The 24,208-nt window shown below is 49.8% G+C and overlaps 1 protein-coding gene across 3 annotated transcripts in view; it reads right to left on the bottom strand.

The window, feature by feature from the left end:
• Positions 1-560: 560 nt before the first annotated feature.
• Positions 561-24,208, bottom strand: part of LOC309856954 (polyprenol dehydrogenase-like) — a 140,486-nt gene continuing 116,838 nt past the window's right edge. For all 3 annotated transcript variants that reach the window (XM_082718762.1, XM_082718764.1, XM_082718763.1), the window contains exons 5-7: positions 23,508-23,715; positions 15,068-15,275; positions 561-1,019 (exon numbers count right to left, since the gene is read on the bottom strand). In XM_082718762.1, coding sequence (XP_082574888.1) covers positions 816-1,019; positions 15,068-15,275; positions 23,508-23,715 — 620 coding nt within the window. In that variant the 3' untranslated portion in view covers positions 561-815. The remainder of the gene's footprint in view (positions 1,020-15,067; positions 15,276-23,507; positions 23,716-24,208) is intronic.

Below are 24,208 nucleotides of genomic sequence, written 5' to 3'. Positions count from 1 at the left end.
ACTCCATGGGGAGTGCTGTCCAGACCCCTCTCCTCATCCCTGTCCTATAGACACCTATGGTGAGTGCTGATCAGACCCCCCTCCTCATTCCCATCCTGCAGAGCCCCATGGGGAGGGCCATCCAGATCCCTCTCGCCCTGTCCTAGAAAACCATACAGCGAATGTTGTCTAGGACCCTTTGCTCCCACCTGTTATAGAGAATCCCTAACATGTCTGGTTAGAGTCACATGACTCATGGGCTTGAGATAGATCATGACAGCAGCTCTAAGGCTATAGGTGGAACCTGGGACCAGGTGACTCTCCAAGGATGGAGTAGAATATGGATTGTTACTTGAGCCTTAACCCGACAGACAGGGGAAGGCTCATGTCTCTGTTTCACGGGCCCATAATTCAAAGCTGGGAGTCTGGAAAAAATGGGTGAATGGAAGAACAAAGGACATAGGGGACCCCAAGCTCTCTACAGCCCTAGTGGTTCTGCTCCTTTGAAAGTGCCTACCTGACCCGGGATGTGTCTCCCAAATCTGGTCCCTGCACTGCGCGAAACAAGGAAGACTGCACAGTGGGATTAGGCAGCATTTAATTGTTTATGGCACTTGCAGAAATCTGGCACATGATTGATGGCTTGGGACCACCTCCTTGGGAATGACATTCAATGTTCCCTTTGGTCCTTGACTTTCTGCCAAGGCAGGAGAGCAGACAGGAGATCTCTGGGGACACAGCCCTGAAGGCAGGCAGCTGTGAACAATGCAGACACGGGGATCTGTCACAGACCTGTGTTTGCTGGACTGAAGGCAAGGTCTTCCCCGACGTGGCAGCTACCCCGAGAAGGTGTCCGGGGTCACGTCAGTGATGCCGGTCATCTGGCAACTCCTGGCCCACAATTCTCTTTGAAGATCTAGGTCGTACGTGACCGCGAGAGACTTGGTCTCTTTCTCGTTGTAAAGGTAGCGGCCGCCTATTCCTTCCAGGTCTGGGGTGACTGCCGCGTAGACGGATGTCCAGGCTCCTTCATCTGGGGTCTGTGGGGAGAAGGAAGAAGGCCGGGACACGTTAGCCTTCAGGGCAGTGTGCATGGGATTCTCAGGACCCCCACAGATGTAGCTGGGTAAGACACAGCACGCTCATCCCCTGGGTTGGGACACTCAAGCGGAAAGCCACGTGTACAACCTAGCCGAGCTGATGGGTTAATCCATTTCCACAGGCAGTAATGCATATTAAAATCCATGACGTGGACAGTCCAGTTTTGCAGCTCCTGGTGAACCCAGAATGCATATGCACTGGTCAAAGCGGATGAACCCTGAGCCTCTGTGTTTAAGCAACACTAGGTAGCAAGCGGGTAAAACGTGACCACCTTGGAGAAAGGCTCTTTTGGTGAGCTTCCTGCGGGGAAGGAAGCATTCCTGGGCTATGGTCACTGCTCACGGGGAAAGCAAAGTCCAAGTAGGAGCTTAAAATGCAGAGGACACGTGAGGTTTGGAGATTTGACTCTGGCGGAAGGCGGCACCGTGGAAGCACGGCACACCCTGCATTCTGGGGTGGGAGTTGGCGTGGTCAGTGGGTTGGCATGGTCAGTGGGTTGGCGTGGTCAAGGGTTGGCATGGTCAGTGGGTGCCAGTGAGCCAGGAGGAGCTCAAGAGATTGGAAATGGCAGGAACCAAAGCACCTCCATCTGCGGCTACGATTCTAGATCTGGAAGCCAACAGAGTTTCCCCCTGAGAAGATAAAGACTTTTTCAGGAGCTTGTCTTGTTTAATCAATTTGTGGAAATTGGCTCAATCCTCCAGAGCTTCTTACCAGACTCTGTAAGTCTATACAGCTGACCCCTGACCAACCCAGGTTTGAACTGCATGGATTTTTCCGATAAATGTACCACAGTCCCGTAAATGCATCTTATCCTCCTTAGGATTCTCTTAACCACGCTTTCTTTCCCTTGCTTCCTCTACTGCGAGAGTCCGGTGTATAACTCATACATCATACAAAATATGGGTGGATCTGCAGTTTAGGCCATCGCTAAGGCTTCTGGGCCATCGTAGGCTATTAGCAGAGTAGCTTCGGAAGTCAGAAGGGATACCTGGATTTTCAGCTTCATGGCGCCATGCACATAGGAGCTTATGGACAGACACACGCACTGACGTGCCCGCACCCACGTTTATACCTAGACGTCCTCACCGTCCCCCACGCTGGCCCTGACCACCCAGCTCTGCTCACATCCAAGGGGGCTGGAAAAAGGAGCTGTTTCGTGGCTATAATACGTCTCGTGGAGAATTAATCACATCCACTTACCCAACTATCACGGGCTTAAATACATGATAGATGCTGGGCTTCGAAAAGCAACCGCGGATCGTTTGTAGAACATTTTCAAGGCCTTGGGCTTATAATGAAGACGGAAATGAGATTTCATTTGTATTCTTTAATTCCTAAATGTTTTGACAGCTCACGAAATAGATGGTTTTATTCATTTATTTCTCATTACGTTGCATATCACATCCTAATCATTCCCCATCCGAGCAATTATTGGTCCTGCCTGTGTAAAAGGGAGCGGGTCATGATAAATGTTGAGGTGCACGTGTGAGTATAAACATGCACACAGACACACGGTCACGTCCACGTGCATGCACATGTGCTCCCACTCACCCACATGCACGCACACAGTCACACAACTTGGACCTTTGGGGATTTATCTGTGTCGTCTGGAGTTGGGAGGAGACACACAAATTTCTCAGTGTTTAAATTTCGACGTCACCGCCTGTGAACTGCGAGATCACTGCTGTATCAGCCTCCCTCCTAAGACTATTTCCTCTCCTGGAAAACGACAATTCCAGAAAAAGTTCTCCCACAAAATTGTCAGGGAGAAACGCAGGACATTGTACGAGTGGAAAGCTCTGGCCAGTAGAAATCCAACTGCAAATGATCCACAGAAACTATGACCCGGGTGACCATACTATGGGCTGGGCACTGTACTAAGCACTAACACCTATTTTACAGATGAGGACCCAAGGCTCAGAAAACACTAGTCTTTCCCCCATGGCACACAGTTGGCGGGGGGAGGAGCTAGGGTTAAGAACCCAGGGCCACCATCTTCCCAGTCAACATCCCTCACCCATAGCACGTGCTGACTTCTCCAAGAAATGAGTCCAGAAGCTGGTGGGAGAATGGATTTAGGTGGACGTCTTTCTCCCGGTGAGCTTTTACAACAGGACATGTCTCATGCAGGGAGAGAGCCACCAGAGCTGGTCCTGCAGAGTGGAGAGCGTCCATGGGGCACAGCTCCTGCCTCTGTCTGGGCAGCCGACGTGTGCTGAACTGGAAGGTTGACCATCAACCAGAATGCCTGAAAGAGGCTGGACCATGTCCCCGCAAATGCATATATTGAAGACCTCACCCCCGGGACCTCAGAATGGGGCTTTTTTGGAAGTGGGGGTCTTTAAAGAGGGGATTAAAGTCAAAGGAGGTTGTTGGTGGGGACCCTGATCCATAACGGTTTGGGTCCTTATAAGAAGAGATGAGGACACAGACACGCACAGAGGGACGACCATGTGGGGACACAGGGAGGACATAAGGTCTACACGCCAAGGAGAGAAGCCTCAGGAGGAACCAGCCTTGGCCCCATCTGGATCTCAGACACCCAGCCTCCGGGTCTGAAAGACAATGAATGTCTGTGGTTGAAGCCACCCCATCTGTGGTACATTGTCTCGACAGCCCGGGAAGACTAATTTAATGTCCAAATGACTTCTCCTCTCCAACCGGGAATGTTAGTCTATGGAGGGCAGCAGTGGCAGGTAGCTCTGGCAGCTGTGTGCCCATCCCAGGAATGAGTTGTGTGTGCACACCTTTCCCATGGAACAGGTGCTTATGACTCTACTCGTCTCCTGCACTCATGGGAGGGACATGCTCAGATTCTTTAAGACAGACCTAAGACCAGCAAAGACCCCAACAGGCAGGAGATGTTTCTTAAATACGTCTCCAGTGAATACATATATCTTGTGACGGCCTGAATGTACGTGTCCTGTCCTCCCCCAGTTCCTATGTGGAAGCCCTAACCCTCAATGGGATGGTATTAGCAGGTGGAGCCATTGGGAGGTGATTAGGGTTACATGAAGTCTTGAGGGTGGGAGCCCCGACAATGGGACTGGTGTCCTTATAAGAAGAGTTGGAGACCCCAGAGCTCTCCCTCTGTCCATCACGTGAAGACACAGGCAGGTAGCCATGCATGTCCAGTAGAGAGCTCTCCTTCTATCATGTGAGGACACAGGCAGATGGCCATGCGTGTCCAGTAGAGAGCTCTCCTTCTATCATGTGAGGACACAGGCAGATGGCCATGCGTGTCCAGTAGAGAGCTCTCCCTCTATCACCTAAGGACACAGGCAGATGGCCATGCATGTCCAGTAGAGAGCTCTCCCTCTGTCCATGATGTGAAGACTTAGGAACTCTCCAACCTATGAGTAACAAGTACCTGTTTCTAAGCCTCCCCAATCTGTGGGACTCTGTTAATGCCGCCCAAGCTGAGGAACACGTGTCCCAACACCAAGATCTATATTTGAATGATGCTGTGTTCTAGGTTATGAAAAAATCCACAAAGAACCAACAACTGCTTGTCTTTTCCTGAATCTGTCTGAGCTAGAACCTTGCACACTACAGTCACAGTAGAGGTGAAGTCACCTTCACTGGAGCATAAGAAACACGTGCACCATGCATGGGCTTTTTCTATTCCTCCTCTCTTCGCTCACTTTTCCTTTGTTTCTGTTTGCTTTGTGTTCTTGTTATAGACGTCTTGCACCTGTGGCTTATGGTGCGGTGATCGACCACTGGCTGGGCACCAGCTCATTGGCTGGATGTCCCCAGGGAGCCACCACACATACACACTGACAAGGAAAACCATGTGAGTTGACTGCGAACGGGACCAGCACAAAGCCCTGCTGCCCTCAAAGATCGTTTTCACTGTGGTGCTCCCTTGCTAACTCGGGGCTTCATGTAGGGGCGCCATGTTGTCAAAAAGGCAAGATCAAAAGGCTTCCTCTCCTATGACCTTTCTAGTCTGTCCTTGCATGGTGAACACGTAGATGTTATCTCATGACTAATAACTTCAAGCTTGGGGTTGTTCACTCCCAGCAAAGAGAGTTACTAATCCTTTCTTCTTTCCCAGGATCACTGTTTGGGTCATTTGGTGCTGGAACTTCACATCCTAGAGAAGCTCAGCACAACCTACAACCTGCTGAGAGCTCCGAGCTCATGAAACTCCAACACGCTAATGATCACCAACCAGAACAGGTCAATGAGGCAGAACCTCTTGCTTAATTTGCCAAGGACGATCAATAGGAAGATAGCTGATGAAACTCAACGCTGCTCTTCAACAAGAAAATGGACACTTTGTGCTGGTTTCTATGACCACGCTCCTCTCCTGGAATTTTCTAAGCTGAGCATGGAATTCTACAATTTATTCACTGTTTCTTTTTGTTTCGCTGTGTTTAATTCGTCTGCAGGGATTGTCTCCTCTAGGAAAGTACCTGGGATCCAGGTCCTCAGCTGTGTTTAAAATGTCTGGGAATTCAGGTCTATGATGATGAGCATCATGGCGGTAAATTGGCAACTACCTAATTAAGGCAGATACACAGAAAGACCCAAATTGGCTGTTCTCTTGTTCTGGTCTCAAGGAAAACCAAGGGCAGATGATCTCAATCAAATGGAAAATCTGCAGATCTATTGAACTCCCCAGCAAAATTTGGTATCTGCCCCTGTGTCATTGGAGTTGAGAAGAGCTGTATTCAAGCTCATTCCCAGGAGGATGAAGTGTGTTTCTTGGGTGCCGAGTACACAGAAATCAGTCGGCTTCTGCACAGATAAGAAGATCCTCAAGACAGTGGTTCCCCCAGCATAAATAACTTATCCCATTTTATCGGCAGCTTGTAAAAAATGAAACAAAACAAAACAATGAAATAAAGATCATCCGTAAAGACTTGGAAAAAGTGAAAGCAAACCCAAGAGTGGACGTGTTGCTTCCATCAGAGGCAGGAGGATCACTAAAGAACCAGATGCCCGCTGGGAGACCAGGGAAGAGGGCTCCGTTGTGTTTCTAGTTAAAGGTCGGCTCTGCGTGAAACCGGGGCTGGTCCTGGCAGCGACGCACCAAGTTTCAATTTGATTCATCCCAACAAATGTTTATTAAATGCTCCCCAACGTTTTGTGGGCTCTCTGGGCCAAGAAAGGCAATTTTGAAAATAATCCCTACCACCGCGGAGTTGACAAGAGGCGGGGGCTGTGGGGTGACGTTTGGGCACAAGCGGGTGAAAAAAAAAAAAAAGAAAAGCAGCAGCAGCAGCACACTTGGTAGAAAGAGGATGGAATTTAAAGCATGCTAAATAGAGCTGCAAGCAACGTCGGGTTGGAGGGAAACATGAATGCCTTATAATTACCTAATTACACAGGGCTTTACAGTATCGGAAACGCTTCCACATATATTATGTTAGCAATTTTCACAACAATCTTATGAGATATTATTATCCAGAATTAACAAATTACCAAAGCGAGGGGCATCGCGGAGGATGGGAAGGAGAAGGAAGGGGTGGCCAGATCTCGCTTCTCCCAGAGACCCCAACCCTCTCCATCTTGGTCCTTAATCTGTTTCCCTATAGGTCCATTCCCCATGCCTATAGCTTCCTTTCTCCTCTCCTTCCCTGTCTTCATCTCTGACGTGAAAAGCTGATCTCACTCTCCTCTGAGCCACAGACACATGCATGGCAGCCCAGTTGGCATGTGAAAGTAGACACCCTACTTCACCCACCTCATGGTCAAGCATCCCCAAATCCCCTCCTGGGCATTTCTCATCACCCCATGTCTGGGATAGGCACCACCATTACCCTCATTTTCCTGAGTGAGAAACCCCAGAATTATCCTTGAGTCTCCCAGAGCCACAGTCAAGATGTCTTCATGTTATCTCTGGAGTAGTGTTCGGGATGGTTTCTCTCCCTCTCCACCACTGGAGTACCACCTCCACCACTGGAGTGGTCTATAAACAGACCCCAGGTGCCCCCGTGTCCTGCAGTCCATCAGATACTTTGTAGGTTGATCCTATTACTTCCTCACTGACATTTCTCAATGGGCACCCAGCCCTAACCTAGTAATGTGGCCATGGCTTCTAACACATGATGAGCTTCTCTCTTTGGACACCTGCAGTATAGGGCTGGGAACAGCTGCTTTTGGGATAATTGAGACATGGGCAGCTCAGATCATTTCCCAGCCTTGGGTTCAGCTGGGGGACACAGCTAAGAAAGAGGTGGCATCTGTTTGACCCTACCCGCCATCTTGAACAACTTTCTGCATTACGTATAATTCCAGCATTGCTCATGGACCCTGGTTTAGCCTTCAATCCATCTTCAAAGGCTCCACCCCCAGCAAAGCCTTCTCCTCTTGCCCCCAACACTAGGGCAGACTACTGCCACCCTATTTGTCTTTTTGTCACTCATGCAAAATGCTCAAAGTCAAAATGAGTGGTAATGAGTCGAGTTCCCAGAGCCCTGGGTACATCTATGGGAGATGCCTCCCTTGATGCCTCAGTGATCCGTCTTGATAACTCTACGCTTGGAGGGGTGCACGACACGTCATCAGCCTGAATGAGAATCAATGACTGACTCCCTCTTCCAATCCTCCTGTATGAGCCCACCTGACTTGATGTAATCTTCATGATATACCTGCGAGCTGGGTCTTATCCCACCTGCTTTACAGGGGAGCAGCTGAACCCAACACACTGGGCAAAGACATAAGATCTTTGTCTTGACAGCAGTCTGGACAGCTGAGATCCAAGGAAGGAGGACCTGAGTTTCCTTTGGGTATTCTTGGAGAAGGATCACAAACTCAGTGGCTTAAAACAGCTCAGATTTATCATCTTAACATTCTATCAGCTCAGGCGTCTAAGATGAATCTCAGTGGGCGCATGGGCTGGGGCTGTATTCCTGCTGGATCCTCCAGGAGAGAGTCTGTCTCCTGTCCCCTCTCCTTCTCTGACTTGTAACCTCTGTCCTGTCTGTTATGAGGACCCCTGTGATGACCCTGAGCTCCCCGGGATCACTGGGGATCTCCTACATCCCAGGGTGGAAGAGGAATGGTGGTAGGTTCCTGTAGCATGATACAAGGTCAACTGAAGGTTGTTATTTCAGTGTGCTTGAATGCTGAGGGATGATGGGGAGAAGCTGAGGACGCAGAGGTGGGGAGAAGCATCGTGGGACGTGTGTCCTTGAGTTGATTAATTAAATGTACCACTCTCCTGACACATCCATCAAAAAGCAATCAATGGCCCCACGACTGGGTTGATTCAAATGCATACTAAAGAGAACCAACCATCACTACGTCCTATAGGTTGTTGGGACGTGGGCACATTCTACACTGTCAGTTTGATCCTTTTTAGTTGGAGGCTGGTGTAGAAAGTGATTTCAAAGAGGCCTGGCATTGTTTGAGTTGAATTCCTCACAAAGGTCCCGATGTACCCAGCACCGAGATTTACGCTTTTCCATGGTACCCACGGACCCTAACCTATAAGACTTAGTGATGGTTGGTTCAGATAGGGATGGTATCTCAATGCAGCAGCCCCAAGACCTGAGAGATGCAGGATTTCTGCATCAGCACTGGGTCTCATGCCCTCTGAAAAGCTTCACTGACGCTCGCACAGAGCCCGACAGAGCCCACGTGTACAGAATGGTCATCATGTGTGGACACACCAAACCTGTCGCCTTTACAAACTGCTTGGGGAGGGAGACACCAAATCATGCGTTTGTAGGACAGCACACTGAAAGGGAAGGCAGGTAATTAGGCCCTAAAGGGAGCTCCAGGGCACGGCTGACTTTGTGAGAGTTGCTCAGATGGAACCACCAGCAGGCAAGGAAGGCAGACCCTGAGAAGAGGTTCGGTAACTGTCCTCCTTAATTCCCAGGCTTGAAGAAACAGTTATCGACGGGATGGAGCCATCTACACGGACTTGAAAAGAGCGACGAGTCCCCAAGCAAGCAATATGGATAAAAGAAAAATTGGAGAGCTGAACTGGAACTATCCTTCTGAAAATTCCCCAACCCAGAGAGTGTGCAAAGGCTAATATTTCCAGTCTTCAAACGCACAGACTTGTCATGATCATTCCATTAGGCTGAAGTGTAAGAGAGAAAAATGTGGGGGGAAATGGGCTTCTCCATTGTCTCATTCTTTGACTTTTTTTTTTTTAAACCAAATCATCAAGGCTTTAGGATCCCAATGTGACAAAGATGGCACACAAGGAGATCTACAGCACTGGGGTAAAGGCCAAGAGAGAAGTCATCAATGAAGCGGTTGGAGACCCAAAGGACTGGTCTACTGGGGAATAACTGAGAATCCCTGTAGAAACTGGGGGCGATTCTTTCTAAAGAAACATACTGGTCCACATTATCTGAATAAGGGAGTTAAAGCAAAGAAAAACACAATCATCTCTCTAGACCAGAGTCAGCAAACATTTTCTGTAAAGGACCAGACAGGAAATATTTCCCACTTGGTGGGCCATCTGGGGGTCTGTCGTAACTACTCAGCTCTGCCTTAATCCCAGGAAGAACGCGAGAATGAACAAGCACGTGTGCCAATAAAACTTTATTGACAAAACCATATGGCCGGCCTGTTGGCCGTAGTTTGCCTATGTACCGAACTGTTTTGTTTCTGTACGATTAAATATTCATCTCTCATTCAAAGGAAGAGCAAAATGGGAGTGATACGCAGCACAGTCCATAAAAAAAGTAAAATGTGCAAATCCTAATAAATATAAGAGAGAGACATTACGTGCTTCACCCTCAAAGTGGAAAGTAAGATATGAGTCACCTAAACCATGTATTATTGAACTGACTCTATCTTACATAAGAACATTTTCAAGAGAAACATACATTCTAGAAAGAAGAGGGGATAAGATATTTGCACATTAAATAATCAATATGGCTTCAAAATTAGATTAATTACATTAAATAGACTGAAAATCTCTTAAAATCAGGACATCCGTGATAGCATCAAGACGGATGTAAGACCTGACACAGTCTCACAGTATTTGGAGCAGGTTTTGGTAAGACTGTCCTTGAAAGCCCAATGGAATGCTCCAGAAAACGCGGACAAGAGAACCTTCTAGAACCTTCTCATATTCTAGAACCTTCTCATGAAAGCTTGCGATGCGCCATAGAGAAACTGGGACAGAAGCAGATGTGGAGATGTAGGAGTGATCCCTCAAGGCAACACTGCTGGAAACCCCAAAGAACTGGAAACACCCCAAATGCTCCCGATCCGGAGATGGAGCAAAGCCGTGTTGTCCACCCATGTGGAATATACACCCCCAGGACAGAATCGACTTCACGGGTCCACAGGGATTGATTTTAAACATTTAACATGGAGAGTTGTGGGTTCCACGGGGTACCCCCCAAAACACAAGTTGAAGTCTTGACCCCGAGTACATGTGAATGTGACCTTATTTGGAAACAGGGTCTTTGCAGAAGTGATGAAGGGAAGGATCTGAGATGAGCTCACCCTGGATCAGGGAGGTCCTGAATCCAATGACGGGTGTCCTTGTAAGACACAGAAGAGGACACACAGATGCAGAGGAAAAGCCACGTGAAGATGGAGGCAGAGATGGAAGGGACGTGACCACAAGCCCAGGGACGTCTGGAGCCCCAGAAGCTGGAAGACGCAGGAAGGGCCCTGCCCTAGAACCTCAGGAGGGAGCAAGGCCCTGCCCCGCCTGGATCTCTGTGGTCCTGCCCCGCCTGGATCTCAGACATCTGGTCTCCCCAGCTGGGGAAGAGGAATTTCTGTGGTTTCAGTCTTTTGGTCTGTGGTCACTTTTTACAGCCGCCCCCGGGTAACTAACTACTAAACAAACAAAAAAAGCAAATCACAGATCTTATTCTACTTACCAAAGGATCAAAGAATGCAAATTTAAATTTCAGAGACACACATGCGTGAGACATTTATAACGAGAAACAAGAAAACCGTTGATTCTACGGGTGGGGTACGGGTTAGCGTTTGCAGGTGCATTTGGGGGAAAGCGTGGGCACATCCACGTGGTGTGACAACGTGTGTACTCACTTATCACCGACTTCTAAATGTTTCATGTATTTCGCTGCCTTCACGGTTTGCACTATTTTTAATAAAACTGATATGCCACACAAACAAACATCAAAACTCTGTAAAACCATTACGCATAAATGCAATAGGAAAGGTATGGGTATGTACTGAGAATTAATAATAAGACAGCCCTGAAAAGCATTAGGATTCTGGTCATCGATTCCAAGATGTGGGGTGACCATCCACAACACACCATCAAGCAATTCCCAGACACCATCAGGGTACCTACAATCCAACCCAGTTCTGACCTATATTCTTGGCCATGGTGTCAAAGCTCCCAAGGCTCAGCCCTACAAGACTGCCCTTCGCCCCCTAGGTCAGATGCCAGTCACAGATACAGGTTGTCACCCATGGTTCTGACCCACCAGCTAGATTGGAGGTTCCCAGGACCTCCTCCTGGGGTTCTAGTAACCTGCTAGAACGACTCACAGACCCCAAGGAAACACGTCACTCACTACATCATGGGTTTCCTATAAAGGGTTGTAATTCAGGAACAGACAGAAAAAGTGTGCATGGGGCCAGGTGTGGGGAAAGGCGTGTGCCTTCCATGGCCTCGCCAGGGGCACCACACACCCCAAAACTGCACGTGTTCACCAACCCAGAAGCTCTTTGAACCCTGCCCTTTCCATTTCTAGAAAGGGAGGCGTTATTGCAGAGGCATGATGGATTAAATCATCGGTCACTAGGGACCGATACAACCTCCAGTCCCTCTCCTCTCCCTCCGAAGGTCAGGAGGTGGGGTGGAAACTTCTGGGTTTGGCTCCCCTGGCCATCAGCCCCAGACTTAGGGGCTTTCCAAAAGTCTCCTCATTCGCATAACAAAAGAAACCTCTATGGCTGTTCTCATCGGAAATTCCAAGGATTTTAGGACAGAAACAGGACAAAGACCAAACAGGTGTTTTTATCACAAGTCACAAAATCTCCGGCATCAAGAAAGACCCAAGTGAAAGGAAAGACAAATGATTCTCAGACAAAAAAAAAAAAAAAAAAAAAAAAATCACTGTGTGAAATCTCAAGGTCCCTACCCAAATTAAGTTAGAAATCCCTGCCGGTTTTGTCCTGAGGGTTACCCTCTCCTTTCCCGTTCTATTTTATGTTATTGGATCCTACTCTGTTCTAGCCTATCCTGTCCTATTTTATTCTATTCTGTCTCATCCTATCCGGTCTTACCCCTTCCCACCATTATTCTATTGTATTCTTTCTTATTCTCTCTTACCGTACCCTATCCGTTCGGTTCTGTGCTATCCTATCCTCTATTAGCTTATTCTGTCTACACTATCCTATCCTATCCAATCCTAATCTATCCCATCCTTATTCTATTCCATTCTTTCTTATTCTCTCTTATCCTACATTCTGTCCTGTCCTGTCCTATCCTATCCCATCATTATTCTATTCTTATTTATTCTTTCTTATTCTATCGTATACTACCCTATCCTGTTCTGTCCTATCCTATCTTACGGTACCCTATCCTATCCTGTATTATTTTATTCCGTCTATGCTATGCTACCCTATCCTATCGTATCCTATCGTATCTCACCATTATTCTATTCTATTCTTTCTTATTCTCTCTTATCCGACCCTATCCCGTTCTATGGTCTCCTATCTTATCTTGTATGATTTTAATAATAATTTTATTATTTATTATTTTATGTCTATCCTATCCTATCTTAACCTATGCTAACCTACCCTAACCTACCCTATTCTATCCTATCGTATCTCATTATTATTCTATTCCATTTTTTCTTATTCTGTCTTTTCCGAGCTTATCCTGTTTTGTCCTAGCCTATCTCACGGTATCCTATCCTAGCCTATAGTATTTTATTCCGTCTATGCTACGCTACCCTGCCCTATCTTATCCCATCATTATTCTAGTTTATTCTTTCTTATTCTATCTTACCGTTCCCCATCCTGTTCTGTCCTGTCCTATCCTGTTATTTTATTCTGTCTACACTATCCTATCCTATTGCAATGTTATCCCATCTCACCATTATTGTATTCGATTCTTTCTTATTCTATCATAGCCTACCCTTTCCCGTTCGGTCCTACCCTATGCTACCCTATGTTACTCTTTCTTGTTCTATTGTATCTCTTCTATCCCAGCCTACCCTATTTTGCTCTCTCATTGTTTCTTATTCCATCCGATGCTATTGTATCATATTACTTCTATCCTATCTTATCCTACCCCATGCCACCCCCTCCTGTCATGTCTTATTCTATCTGGCTCTCCTCGACCCTATAACCCTCTCATCCTATTCTCTCCGTTGTTTTCTACGGAAGAAACCCGGCAGCCGTGTAAACGTAGGAACAGAGAAACGGGGTGAAGAAACAGACGGGCTCCCATCATCCACGGTGCTTTCTTCAACTTGCAAAGCATCGAGAAGCTGACCCCGGGAAACACAACCAGGGCTAAGAGAGAAGGAAGCCAAGAAAACGAAGCCACGGTGGGGCGCGGGGGGCACTGCCCGAGCACACCGGTGACTTCAGAACAGACGGGAACACGTGGGCATTTAGAAAAGGAACATCCGTTCCCTCCAGGATCAGCGGAAAGCCCACCCGGGAAGGCTCAACAGCACGACAAAACCTAACTGTACCTCCGGAGACAACAGACGACCCATTTTTAGCGCCTTTGACTCGATTTTGGCTTAAAGTGCCCCATCGAGCACCGTGAGTGACAAGAAAGTTGGGGTCGGGGAGATGTGCAACATGACAAACCGGGTTCATGATCCGTAATGAAACGGAACGATTTCTATCATTTTGTTTTTTTTTTTTTGTTTTTTCCTGAGCCAGCAGGTCCCCATGGGGGGGAAACGTGGGGAAAAGGACGTGAACAAGGAGTTCATTCAAAAACTCAGGTGCATAAAGAAAATTTGGATTTTTAAGGGGAGCTGTGACGCAGAAAAAGAATCCCAGGGTCATACAGGAGGTCATTACACACAGCAGCGGCCAGACGCTGGCTCCCCAGTGCCCACAGACATTCCCATGTGCTGGAATGGCCCCGAAACACTAGTGCATGCAGAGCCCAGAGGTGGGGAATTCACAGCCACGTCCGTCACTGAAGGCACGTGCCCTGCCCCCCACGGCCCTGGAGTTCGTCACCTCTAAAGTTTGCAACCCCATTGCAGGGAGGAAACGAACACCGTCCCCTTGCCAAGACCCTGGAAGCCGGAGAGGATATGTCTGAGCCCCACGTCTGGGCCAGCAACACCGGCGGAAACCGGACGGCAGCAAACGCACAAGGAGTTGTTCCAAGAACCAGGATTCCTGTCCACTCACGGATCATTTTTTAAAAACCCGGAAATTTAAATGGGACCACGTGTCTAAGAACGAAATATAAAAATACCAGGAGAAAAAACTGGGGGATATGAGAATTTTAGAAGTGCCTATCCTGGTGGGGTGCCTTGTTTCCACCTTGTGCAGAATTCACGCCGTGTGCGTGGGGACAGGTACACGTCATGGAGGCTCAGTGTTCCTCCGAGATTGCTACTGGCTGGCCTTGGCCCCCTGTGTCACCTGCTCATGTGCTGTCCCCACAATGGGAGTGTCCTGTCTTGGAGCAAAGCCTCTGCTGTCCCCTCGTGGGACCCGTGGGACGTGTGGGAGGCCCATGCACGGTTTTGGACACCAGAAAGAGCGTGGACTTTTGTGCATCGGAAATCAACCAGACTTGGATTCAGAAACGTGCACGGCCTGTGACTCTCTGGTCACGGCGCAAAGCAGAGCCCTGTCCTCTGCCTGCAAAATCTGTTTTCTCCTTCGTGGAAAAAAACACCAAAACTGCTTGAAATGCACACAGGGGGAGGCTGTGCTGCTGGGTTTCCGACGTCAGCGACCCGGACGCCGGGTTGCTCGCACTTCTGAGCGTTGACCCAACGGCACCGACGTGGCCTCGAGGGGGCCGGCTGGCTGTGGGGGCAGGGCACAGCCCACGGGCTCAGCAAAGCAACCGCAGGAGGCCTACCTTGAAGAACCACCAGCTGAAGAGCTTCTTGATGAGACGCGTGCCCCAGAAGACGTGTCGGTAGAGGTCGGTGTTGACCACGCCGGGGTCGACCACGTTGGCGGTCACGGGGCTCCCCTGGGCGGCCAGCAGCCTCTGCAGGTGGTAAGTGAACAGGACAAGGGCCAGCTTGCTTTGGGCGTAGGCGCCGTGCGGGGAGTAGCTGCGGCTGTGGAAGCAACCAGGGACACGTGTGAGACGCCGGTGCATCCCTCACCTGCCCAGCCTAACGGTCTGGGTCCCTACCTGCCCGGGTCCCTACATGCTGAGGTCCCTACCCACAGAGGTCCCTCGCCTCCCTAGATTCTGCACCTGCTGGGTCCCTACCTGCCGAGATCCCTACGGGTCCAGGTCCCTATCTGCCTGGGTTCCTCACCCACTCAGGTCTCCACTTGCTGAAGTCCCTTCCTGCTCAGGTCCCTCACCTGCAGAGCCCCCAGCCTCCTGCCCGCTGTCTGCCCCCGGGGTATCCTGAGGTTTCCTGTCCATTTTCCACTCCCCGTGCACCGGAGGGTTCTGTGGTTTATACGACCTCCCTGGGGCTTCATCTCCCGGGTGTCGTGCAGACGCCTGACTTGATGCGCAGAACAGGACGCCCCCCACGCCCTCCCGCGAGCGCAAAAATGGGGCGATTCTCCCCGCGTCCGCCGTTCGCGGGAGACCGGAAACTGCGCCGACAGCCCCGCTCGTTAAGCCTGGGGCAAACACCCTGACTTTTCACTCGCTTTTCTACGGGGAAGCACGTGGTGACATTTCATGGTCATTATACAGACACGCACGCTTTTGTCTCCAGACTTGTGTCGACCTTGTGATCCTCGGGCCTCTGTGACGGGCTAGGAACGTGATCGTAGCATTTTTTTAATAGAACACATGTTGTTAGAGCCGTTTCGGGTTCACGGGGCCATGAAGAGGCAGGGCCAGAGGTTCCCCGTGCACCCCTCCCTGTGCCCACACATGACAGCCTCCCCCATGACCAGCGTCCCCTACCCCGGGCTGCATCAGAATTTACCTGGGGGTGCGCATTCTACGGGTCGGGCAAGTGTACAAGGACATGCATACCCTCTGCACTCAGGGCCCTAAAAGCGTTCTGTGTCCCCACCTGTCCAGCCGTCCCTCCCCCGACCGCTGGCCAACACTCGTCTTTGTTTGCTTTTTATCTAGGCACCGACTGAAGGACAGCTCGGTGGCCTCCAGGTTCCGGCCACCAGCAACCACGCTCCTAGAAACATCCGTGGGCAGGTTTCCGGATGGCTGTGCCTGCAGCCCCTCTGGGCGAAAGTCAAGGAGCATGATTTGGGGACCTCACGGTGAGGGGGTGCTCGGTTCCGTCAGCAACGGCCCGGCTATCCTCCCAAGTGACCGAGCCATTCTGCATTCCTGTCGGGGCCAAGGAGAGCTCCTGTCTCTTCCCGCGCTCGCTCGCCGGTGTCCCAGGTTCCTCCGTCTTAAGGGACCGGCGCAGGGCGGCGGGTCAGCAAAGGCGGTCGCTGGGTGAACTTCTCAAGGAACGCTGCCCGGAAGAATTCTCAACACGGCCGTTGTGTTTGGAGGGAGGGATCACGACAAAGATCTAGGGCAGTTCAGAGCCCGAGTTCCCTCCCCAACGCAAGACAAGCCACAACCCTCCAATTATCGTCAAGAGACTTGTTTTTGGCAAATGTCTGCCGTCCGCTCTCCGCAGAGGAGAGGAGAAGGCGGCAGGAAACGAGCAGTGATTACGTGCAGGGAAATCCATGCCGAGTTTCGTCTTGGCTTTGGACCACGTATGCGCCACGGGCACGGGCAGCCTCGGACGCCGCCTTCTCAGCATCGCCGGGTTCGGGCCCTTAAAGGGCGTGAAAGATCGATACACCCATTTCTCCAGGGTAAACAATGAGGTCTGCAACTGTGCCTTTATAGCGTAGCCCGAAGAAGAACGAACCAGAGATCGTTAGAAATGCTCAATGGAGGAAAAAAGTCAGTATGTTTCCCTACGGGAGAGATGGAAAAAGTCCAAGAAGGAGGAGTGATTTCAGGAGAGGTTTCCCCGGCAGATTTATGGACAAAGAAACATGCACAGCAGAAACGGGAAGGAATCAGTGCAAATGAACAGGAGGACGCCATCCCCCTACTGAGGTTTTCTAAATCAAACCCCGAGGACTGCAAAGGCACTTGGCTCGGAAAACAATAAAGAGATTGAACGTTAACACCGAAGAGGGAGCAGAAACAGAGAATCAAATAACGGTTCTCACCGCGTGACGGTAAACGAACTAATTCGGGAAATGGCTGCGTGGTTCGGGTCTACACGGAATGTTTACTTCGCTGGTTTTGTATTACGGATTGTCAGGAAGTCGAACCGAAAGACATAAATGCGGATCCTTATTTTGAAAATAAAAAAAAAAAAAAAACTTTTTGGTGTAATTCCTTCAGGAATAATTCAAAGGTCGGTAGAAAACAGAAGTTGGAGACGGTAATGTGGCAGACTTTTGGAGAAGCAGAAAATCTCCTCTCCTATACTTTTGAGTTCTGTCCCGGAGGGCTGCAAATTAAAATGAGGATGGCCAGATGTACAGGGTGAAATCATGCGAATTTTACTTTTCCACTTTACATGTATGCAGGGCTTCATAGGAAAAAGGAAAAAAAAAACCCCAAAGGCACCACTAGACTTGGGTTTACACACAATTTAACAAAGTTTGGTAAATGCTGCAGGGGTGAGGAGACAAAGGAAAAGCGGTCTGGGCGTCCAGAGGTGGTAAATTGTGAAAAGGTATCTTTTTCATGGAAATTAAAGGGTTAGTTTAGTAAGATTTGTGAGTTTCCTGAAGTTCTGCTTTTACTGAGATCTGGGGAGAGCAGGGTACACCTGTCTATACCACATGCAACAACCCATTTTCTATGGGTTCGTGAACGACCCCCACCCCAGCAGTCAGTCCTCCTTCTCAGCAGAGCTGCCCTACACCGCAGCGTCCACATTTTGTTGAACCGTCGTCACCTCCCCGTCTGTCCTAGAAAACCACGGACCTTCTGTATTACTTTAACGGTTCCAGAAGCAGTAGGTTTCCTGAAGTCCTCCCCGGTAGACTGGAAACGTTCGCACATAGGACCTCGGGATTGATCAGACAGACAGTACCTCAAGCCGTTGAAAAACACAATGTCTTGAGTTTTCTTATTTCCATAAGACACACATGTCCCTGGATTTCGTATCCTGCACGGTGTTTGCCCACGTTTTCAGCTCAACGTCAGCCACTTCCTACTCTTCCTGCAGCTGGAGGTCGCGAGGGCCCAGCCGACGCAGAGAGTTTATTAAAAGGGACGAGGTCTTCAACCATGATGTTGATGAATGCTGTGCCCCGTGCGTGAGTCACCAGTCTGTGCCCTCCACGGTGGCCTCGCGGACGGCCTCCTGTTGTACAGATCCGCAGGGACCGTTAGCCGTCCTGATGTGTCTGCTGGCCTCCGGTAAATTCACGTGCGGGAGGCAGCACAGCCGTGGGTATGATGCCTGCGTCCTATAAATCAGCTGCGTTTTTTTCCTTCTGGGTCATTAATGCGCGAGCCCATGGCCAGCGATGAGGGAATGTCCGCTGGCCACCGTGAACCCAGGAGCTCGCTGGGTCCGATAATGGGCAGCCTCTCAGGGAGCAAGGATGACGGAACCCATTGGCAGACCAAGGATCCCTCATCTCCAGACACGAGATTTCCCCGGGTACCATGGACACGTGCTGCGTCACCCTGATCCCTGGTTTTCCACGTCTGCTATTCCAGAGGACTCTGGAAACAAGGAGCGGCCAGGAGGGGCCCAGGAAGCCCGGTGAGCCAAGAAGGGGGTCCACGTCTCCCCGGAAACACCGCGGGACGTTGCCGACCACGTGCACATTTCAGTCCTGAGCAAAGGCCAGGCGTGGCTGTGGGGGAAACCATCACGGGCACATCGGCAGCCCGTCATGCATCCCAGAACACCGCCTAAGCCCTCCAAACCTTCAGGGCTTCACAAACAGTGATATAACAGGCTGGGAATTCGTGTTTCCAGATGCACAAATGGATGAGCTCCCCCGCCCCCCCCCTCCGCCGGAAATTAAAACCGTTTGGGAAACTCAAACCGAAACAAGCTATTTTCCCCACAATGCACACACATGCCTACATCATCTCAAGGGGTTTGGCTCCAAAGGGAGGTCAGCCTGGAAGAAACGGTTCTGGAGAAGCGCAAGGACCTGTCACCTTGGGAACAGTGCACGGGGATCCTTATGCATCGGACGCTGCCCCCCCACAAGGAAGATGTGTTGGAGTCCTGCCTCCGGGATCGCACCATACGACCCTGCATGGGAAGAGGGTTCTTAGAGAGGCAACTGAGTTTACGTGAGGGCTTTGGGATGGGGCGCTCACCCTGTGGGACTGCTGAATGTACACAAAAGAGAATTTGGACACCGACGGGCACGCATGAAGGGGAGATCACGTACAGGGGCACAGAGGGAATATGGTACCCTGAGAACAGACACAGAGATGGGGACACGCACGTGCGGAAGTCTGCTGGCCATCCCCAGAACCCCGGAGAGCAGCCTGGAACACATTCTCCCCCAGAGGCTCGGGAAGGAACCAGCCCAGCCCCACCTGGATCTCAGACATCCCGGCCTCCAGAACCGGCAGGCAGTAAACCACCGTGGTTTAGAACAACCCAGTCTCCGGTCCTTGGTCACAGCCGCCCCGGGACTCGCATACCGTGAGCATGAGCTATTGCATGAAAGTAAAGTTGCTCGGAATGCAACCCGAAAATGAAGGTTTTTAATACTTGATTCATTTGAGAGACGGAGCACAAGCAAGGGGGTGGCTGCAGCTAAAGGGAGAGGGAGAAACATGCTCCATGCTCCGTGGGGATCCTGGGATCGTGACCTGAGCCAAAGGCAGATGCTTCATGGACTGACTCACCCAGGAGCCCTAAGAAGCCAATGTTTTGCAGGGAGAAGATCCCATGTGGAGGGTGTCTTTGCCCTCTGGAAGGAGACTGCATGGGGGGCACTGCTGTCTCCAGCGGAGTCTTGGGGGACGAGGCCCCATGATGCACGGACACCCACTCATCAATTTTACCCAGAGAAGCATCTTTGTCAGTGACCCCTGGAGCAGCCATTCCTGGGTCAATGAGGTTCTGCTACCTTTGCACCTGGGAGCACCCTCGTCTGTCCTGAGGACGGGAACTAGGACAGGACCAGTCGCCTGCTTTGCGGTGGAGGAAAGCAGACAGCATGGCGCCATGTCCCTCCTTGCCCTGGGCATCCTATGGGCTAAGAGGTGAGGCTCATAAGACAAGTAGAGCATGAACTATCCTCAGCGGAGGTGCAATGGGCGTCTCCAAGAGCGGTCACCCTCAGGGCAGGACCGAAGCTGAGGCAGCTCAGACAAGACTCCACGAGGACCTCTGTGGTCCTGGGCGGCCCATGGCTACAGGAGGCTGAGCACCTAGACAAGCTGGGGAGTGGGGCAGATAGTGGTTAGAGCCCATCACGCAGTGGTGCCCAGGGGTTGGTCAGACACCACTCTAGACATTGCTGGGAAGGTGTTTTCTTAGACGGGATTAACACAGATATCCGTAGATTTGGGGTGAAGCCCATAATGTGCTCCATAATGCGGGTGGGCCTCGTCTAATCAGTTGAAGGCCCAAAGAGGAACAGTGGAGGTCTCCTCCAAAGAAGAAGAAATTTGGCCTCAAGACTGAATCCTGGAAATTCTCCCTGAATTATCAGTGTTTTGGCTCAAACATTGGCTGGGAACATTAACTCTTAGCTGCCTCTCTAGCCTACTGGTCTACCCCGCAGGTTTTCGATTTGTTGGTCCTTCCAATCTGGGAGCCAATTCCTTAAATCAAATCAACCCATCTCTCTCTCTCTCTCTCATGCAGACGTATAAAATACCAATAAATACTTACATATGTTTTTAAATTAAATGATACTTTTACCTCCTTCTGCGAAACCAAAGCCATTTTCTGACAAAGCTATCCATTTCCTCAGGAGTCAATTCCACTGATGACAAACAAGTTTCAACAGACTCCGCCCACCTTTCCCCCCCGGGGAAAGTATTCAAGCAGAGGCGTTTTCCGGCAGAGCCTTCCTGAGCACCCTGACCCTCCTGTGCGTAGCAGCCCACTTGGATTCTGAAATCACTATGATATAGTGATTCACGCCTTTGGAAGAACATGAATTTTCAGCAAATCGGTCTTGGCAATTACCGCGAAGGACCGGTGGTGTTTACATCAGGGGGACGCCGAGGATCAAGACTTTTCACGCAGGAAAGCAGAGTGTTTTAAGCTCAAGTGGTTCTCCAGTTTCAACGTGCAGCAGAATCTCCTGGTGGGTTTGTTAAGACTCTGGCTGCCGGGCTCCCCACCCCCAGCGTTTGGGCCGAGCAGGTCTGGGGGGTGGTCTCGGGGTCTTTATTTCTAGCAAGTTTTCAGGGCATGTGGATGAAACTCGCCTGGGGATCACACTCCAAAAACCTGCATCCTGAGTGGTTTCAGTCTCTCTCTCTCTCTTTTTTTTTTTTTTAAGATTTATTAATTTTAGAGAGAGAGTAAGAGAGCAGGGGGGAAGCATAGAGACAGAAGGACAAGTAGACCCCCCCCCCCCAGAGTGCAAAATCCAATGCAGGGCTCGATCCCACGACCCCGAAATCAGGAGCCGAAACCAGGAGTTGGATGAGTAACTGATGGAGCCAGTCAGGCACCCCTCGTTGTCTTTTAATTAACATTTATCAAAGAAAGTGACGGAGCTCAGTGCCTGTCCTTTGATTTTTTTTGCACACAAAGCTGCAAGGACCTTCGCACCTACGCTCACGCCCACACATGTGTACCCAATCCTGCACAAAGCACAGAGGAGGGCACGGCTGCACTCACATGCCTGCACACGTGTGTCCACGTGCTCACACATGCTCATACTTGCACGCTGGTGCACACATAGACCATCCCTGAGCTCCCTTAGGGCACCACAAAGGAGCAGCCCCTCAGGGAAACAGCCATCCCCAAACACATGCCTTCGCTTCACCTGCTTCCTCTGTGCACAGGTTGGTTCTACAAAGTTGCCCAGAGAACCAAGTGCCTGGCCAGCCCCCTGCCCGAGGCCCTCTTCAGGGAACCACCTGTCCCTAGGAGCCACAGATACATTCCCTGCCTCCTGCCCCAAAGGAATCCCAATGAGGGCTCACTCTGATCCCACTGCCACAGCATAGAATCCACTCACCCACCTAGGACCAAAGTTGGCCACCAGATGGGTGGGAACTCTCTGGGAAGACCCCAGCCCTGCTCTCCGGGCAGCTGGCCCCTCGCTGTGCCAGAACGGGACACCAGAAAGCACCCCAGGGTGCACAGCCCGGCCACCCGGACGCACCACACAGGGTTAGTGCATTCTATTTACAATTGCAAACGAAGGAGAATATGTTGTTACTTCTGGTACCCACTGCATGCCCAACTTCTGTCTTTCCTCTTTCTACCCAAGAAAATAAATTAAAAAAAAATAATAATAACATCACACAGCTAAGCTTTGTGATTGATAAGATGCATGTGGTTTGATGATGACGGATGTTAAATGTACTTCGTGTGATTATTTCAGGATACACGCAACTACTGGATCGTTACCGTGGACACCGGGCACTTCTGTAGCAACTATAACATTAGGGTACAACATGTATAATATCACATTATGTAACCATTATAACATTGCAACATGTACAATGTTACGCTGTGTAACAACTGTAACATTAAGGCATTCTAACATATATAATGTCACATTATGTAACAATTATAACATTGCAACATATACAACGTTACATTGTGTTAACAATTATAACCAGGAAATGCTGTAACATGTATAATGTTACAAAGCAATTATAACATGATGTTATAACCTGTTATATAATAATTAATTACATTAAATAATGTATAATAATTATACTATAATGTTATATTTGTTATATAACATTATAGTTATACAACATGTATGTTATAACAATATGTTATAACATGTATATTATAACAATAATTACATTGTTACAACTTACATTAGTAACAATTACAACACTGTAATGTTATACATACATGTTATGTAACAATTATAGTTCCATAATGTAACGTATGTTATATTATGTAGCAACTATAATCGACATCATAATGTTATTACATAAATAATGCTACATAACAACTATACTACTGAGATACAAACTTGATTATGGTGCTATAGCAATTAAACCTCCATAGAAAAATGCCAAAAACAAAACATGTTTGGGGACTCAGGCATGAAGAACCCTATAAAATGTTGGCATGGGGTTAGGGTTAGGATTAGGGTTAGGGTTGATCCTGATAACAGACCTGAGTCTACATTGGTGGTTTTGTACTGTTAACGGGCACCCCTGAGCCCCTGGATGGCCGTCCACGAGCACCCACCTGCCCTGAAGGTCCTCCATGTCCAGTTCCGCGATGTAATGCGTGGCCGACGAGACGGTCAGCACCCTCGCGCAGCAGCCTGGAGATCCGGACTCCTTCATGGTGTCCAAGAGGAGGTTGGTGAGCAGGAAGTGGCCCAGATAGTTGAGCCCAAAGTGCTCCTCAAATCCATCCCTGGTTCTCCGCTGAGGGACCATCATCACTCCGGCTGGAACAAAAGGGGTTTCAGGGAGAGTCAGGACATGAGATGGGGGAGCCGTTCCACAGCCGTCTCACAGACGGGGCCGGGCGCCAGCCAGGAGGATGGACTCTGGTCCTCGCTGCCATGTCGCCACCCTGGACCTGAGGTTCCTGCTGCTTCGTATGCACTGGGAGAGGCGCCAAGACATCAAGATGCACCTGCAATGCTGCTAAGACACCAGCATCTGGCAGAACGTAAGAATGTCCTGAATCACCAAAAGGTGCCTCCCTGCGGCCCCGGGAAGTTAATTCTTTTGGACAGAACAGCTGTCTGCACAGACAAAGGCTCCCTTGTAGGAGGAGCGTCCTGGACACGTTGGGACGCCGATGTCCTGCATCTGCAGGGTGGGGCGGATGAGGCCCAGAGCCGAGTTCCCCAAACTCACGTTGTCATGTCCCTCGATTCACAGGGCATCCCAGAAATGGGGTCATTCTTCAGGGTGCTTTGCCCAAAACGCTGA

The sequence above is a fragment of the Mustela nivalis genome (assembly GCF_964662115.1).
Source record: "Mustela nivalis genome assembly, chromosome: Y".
Classification (NCBI taxonomy): domain Eukaryota; kingdom Metazoa; phylum Chordata; class Mammalia; order Carnivora; family Mustelidae; genus Mustela; species Mustela nivalis.
This window is presented reverse-complemented; position numbering and strand designations above follow the sequence as displayed.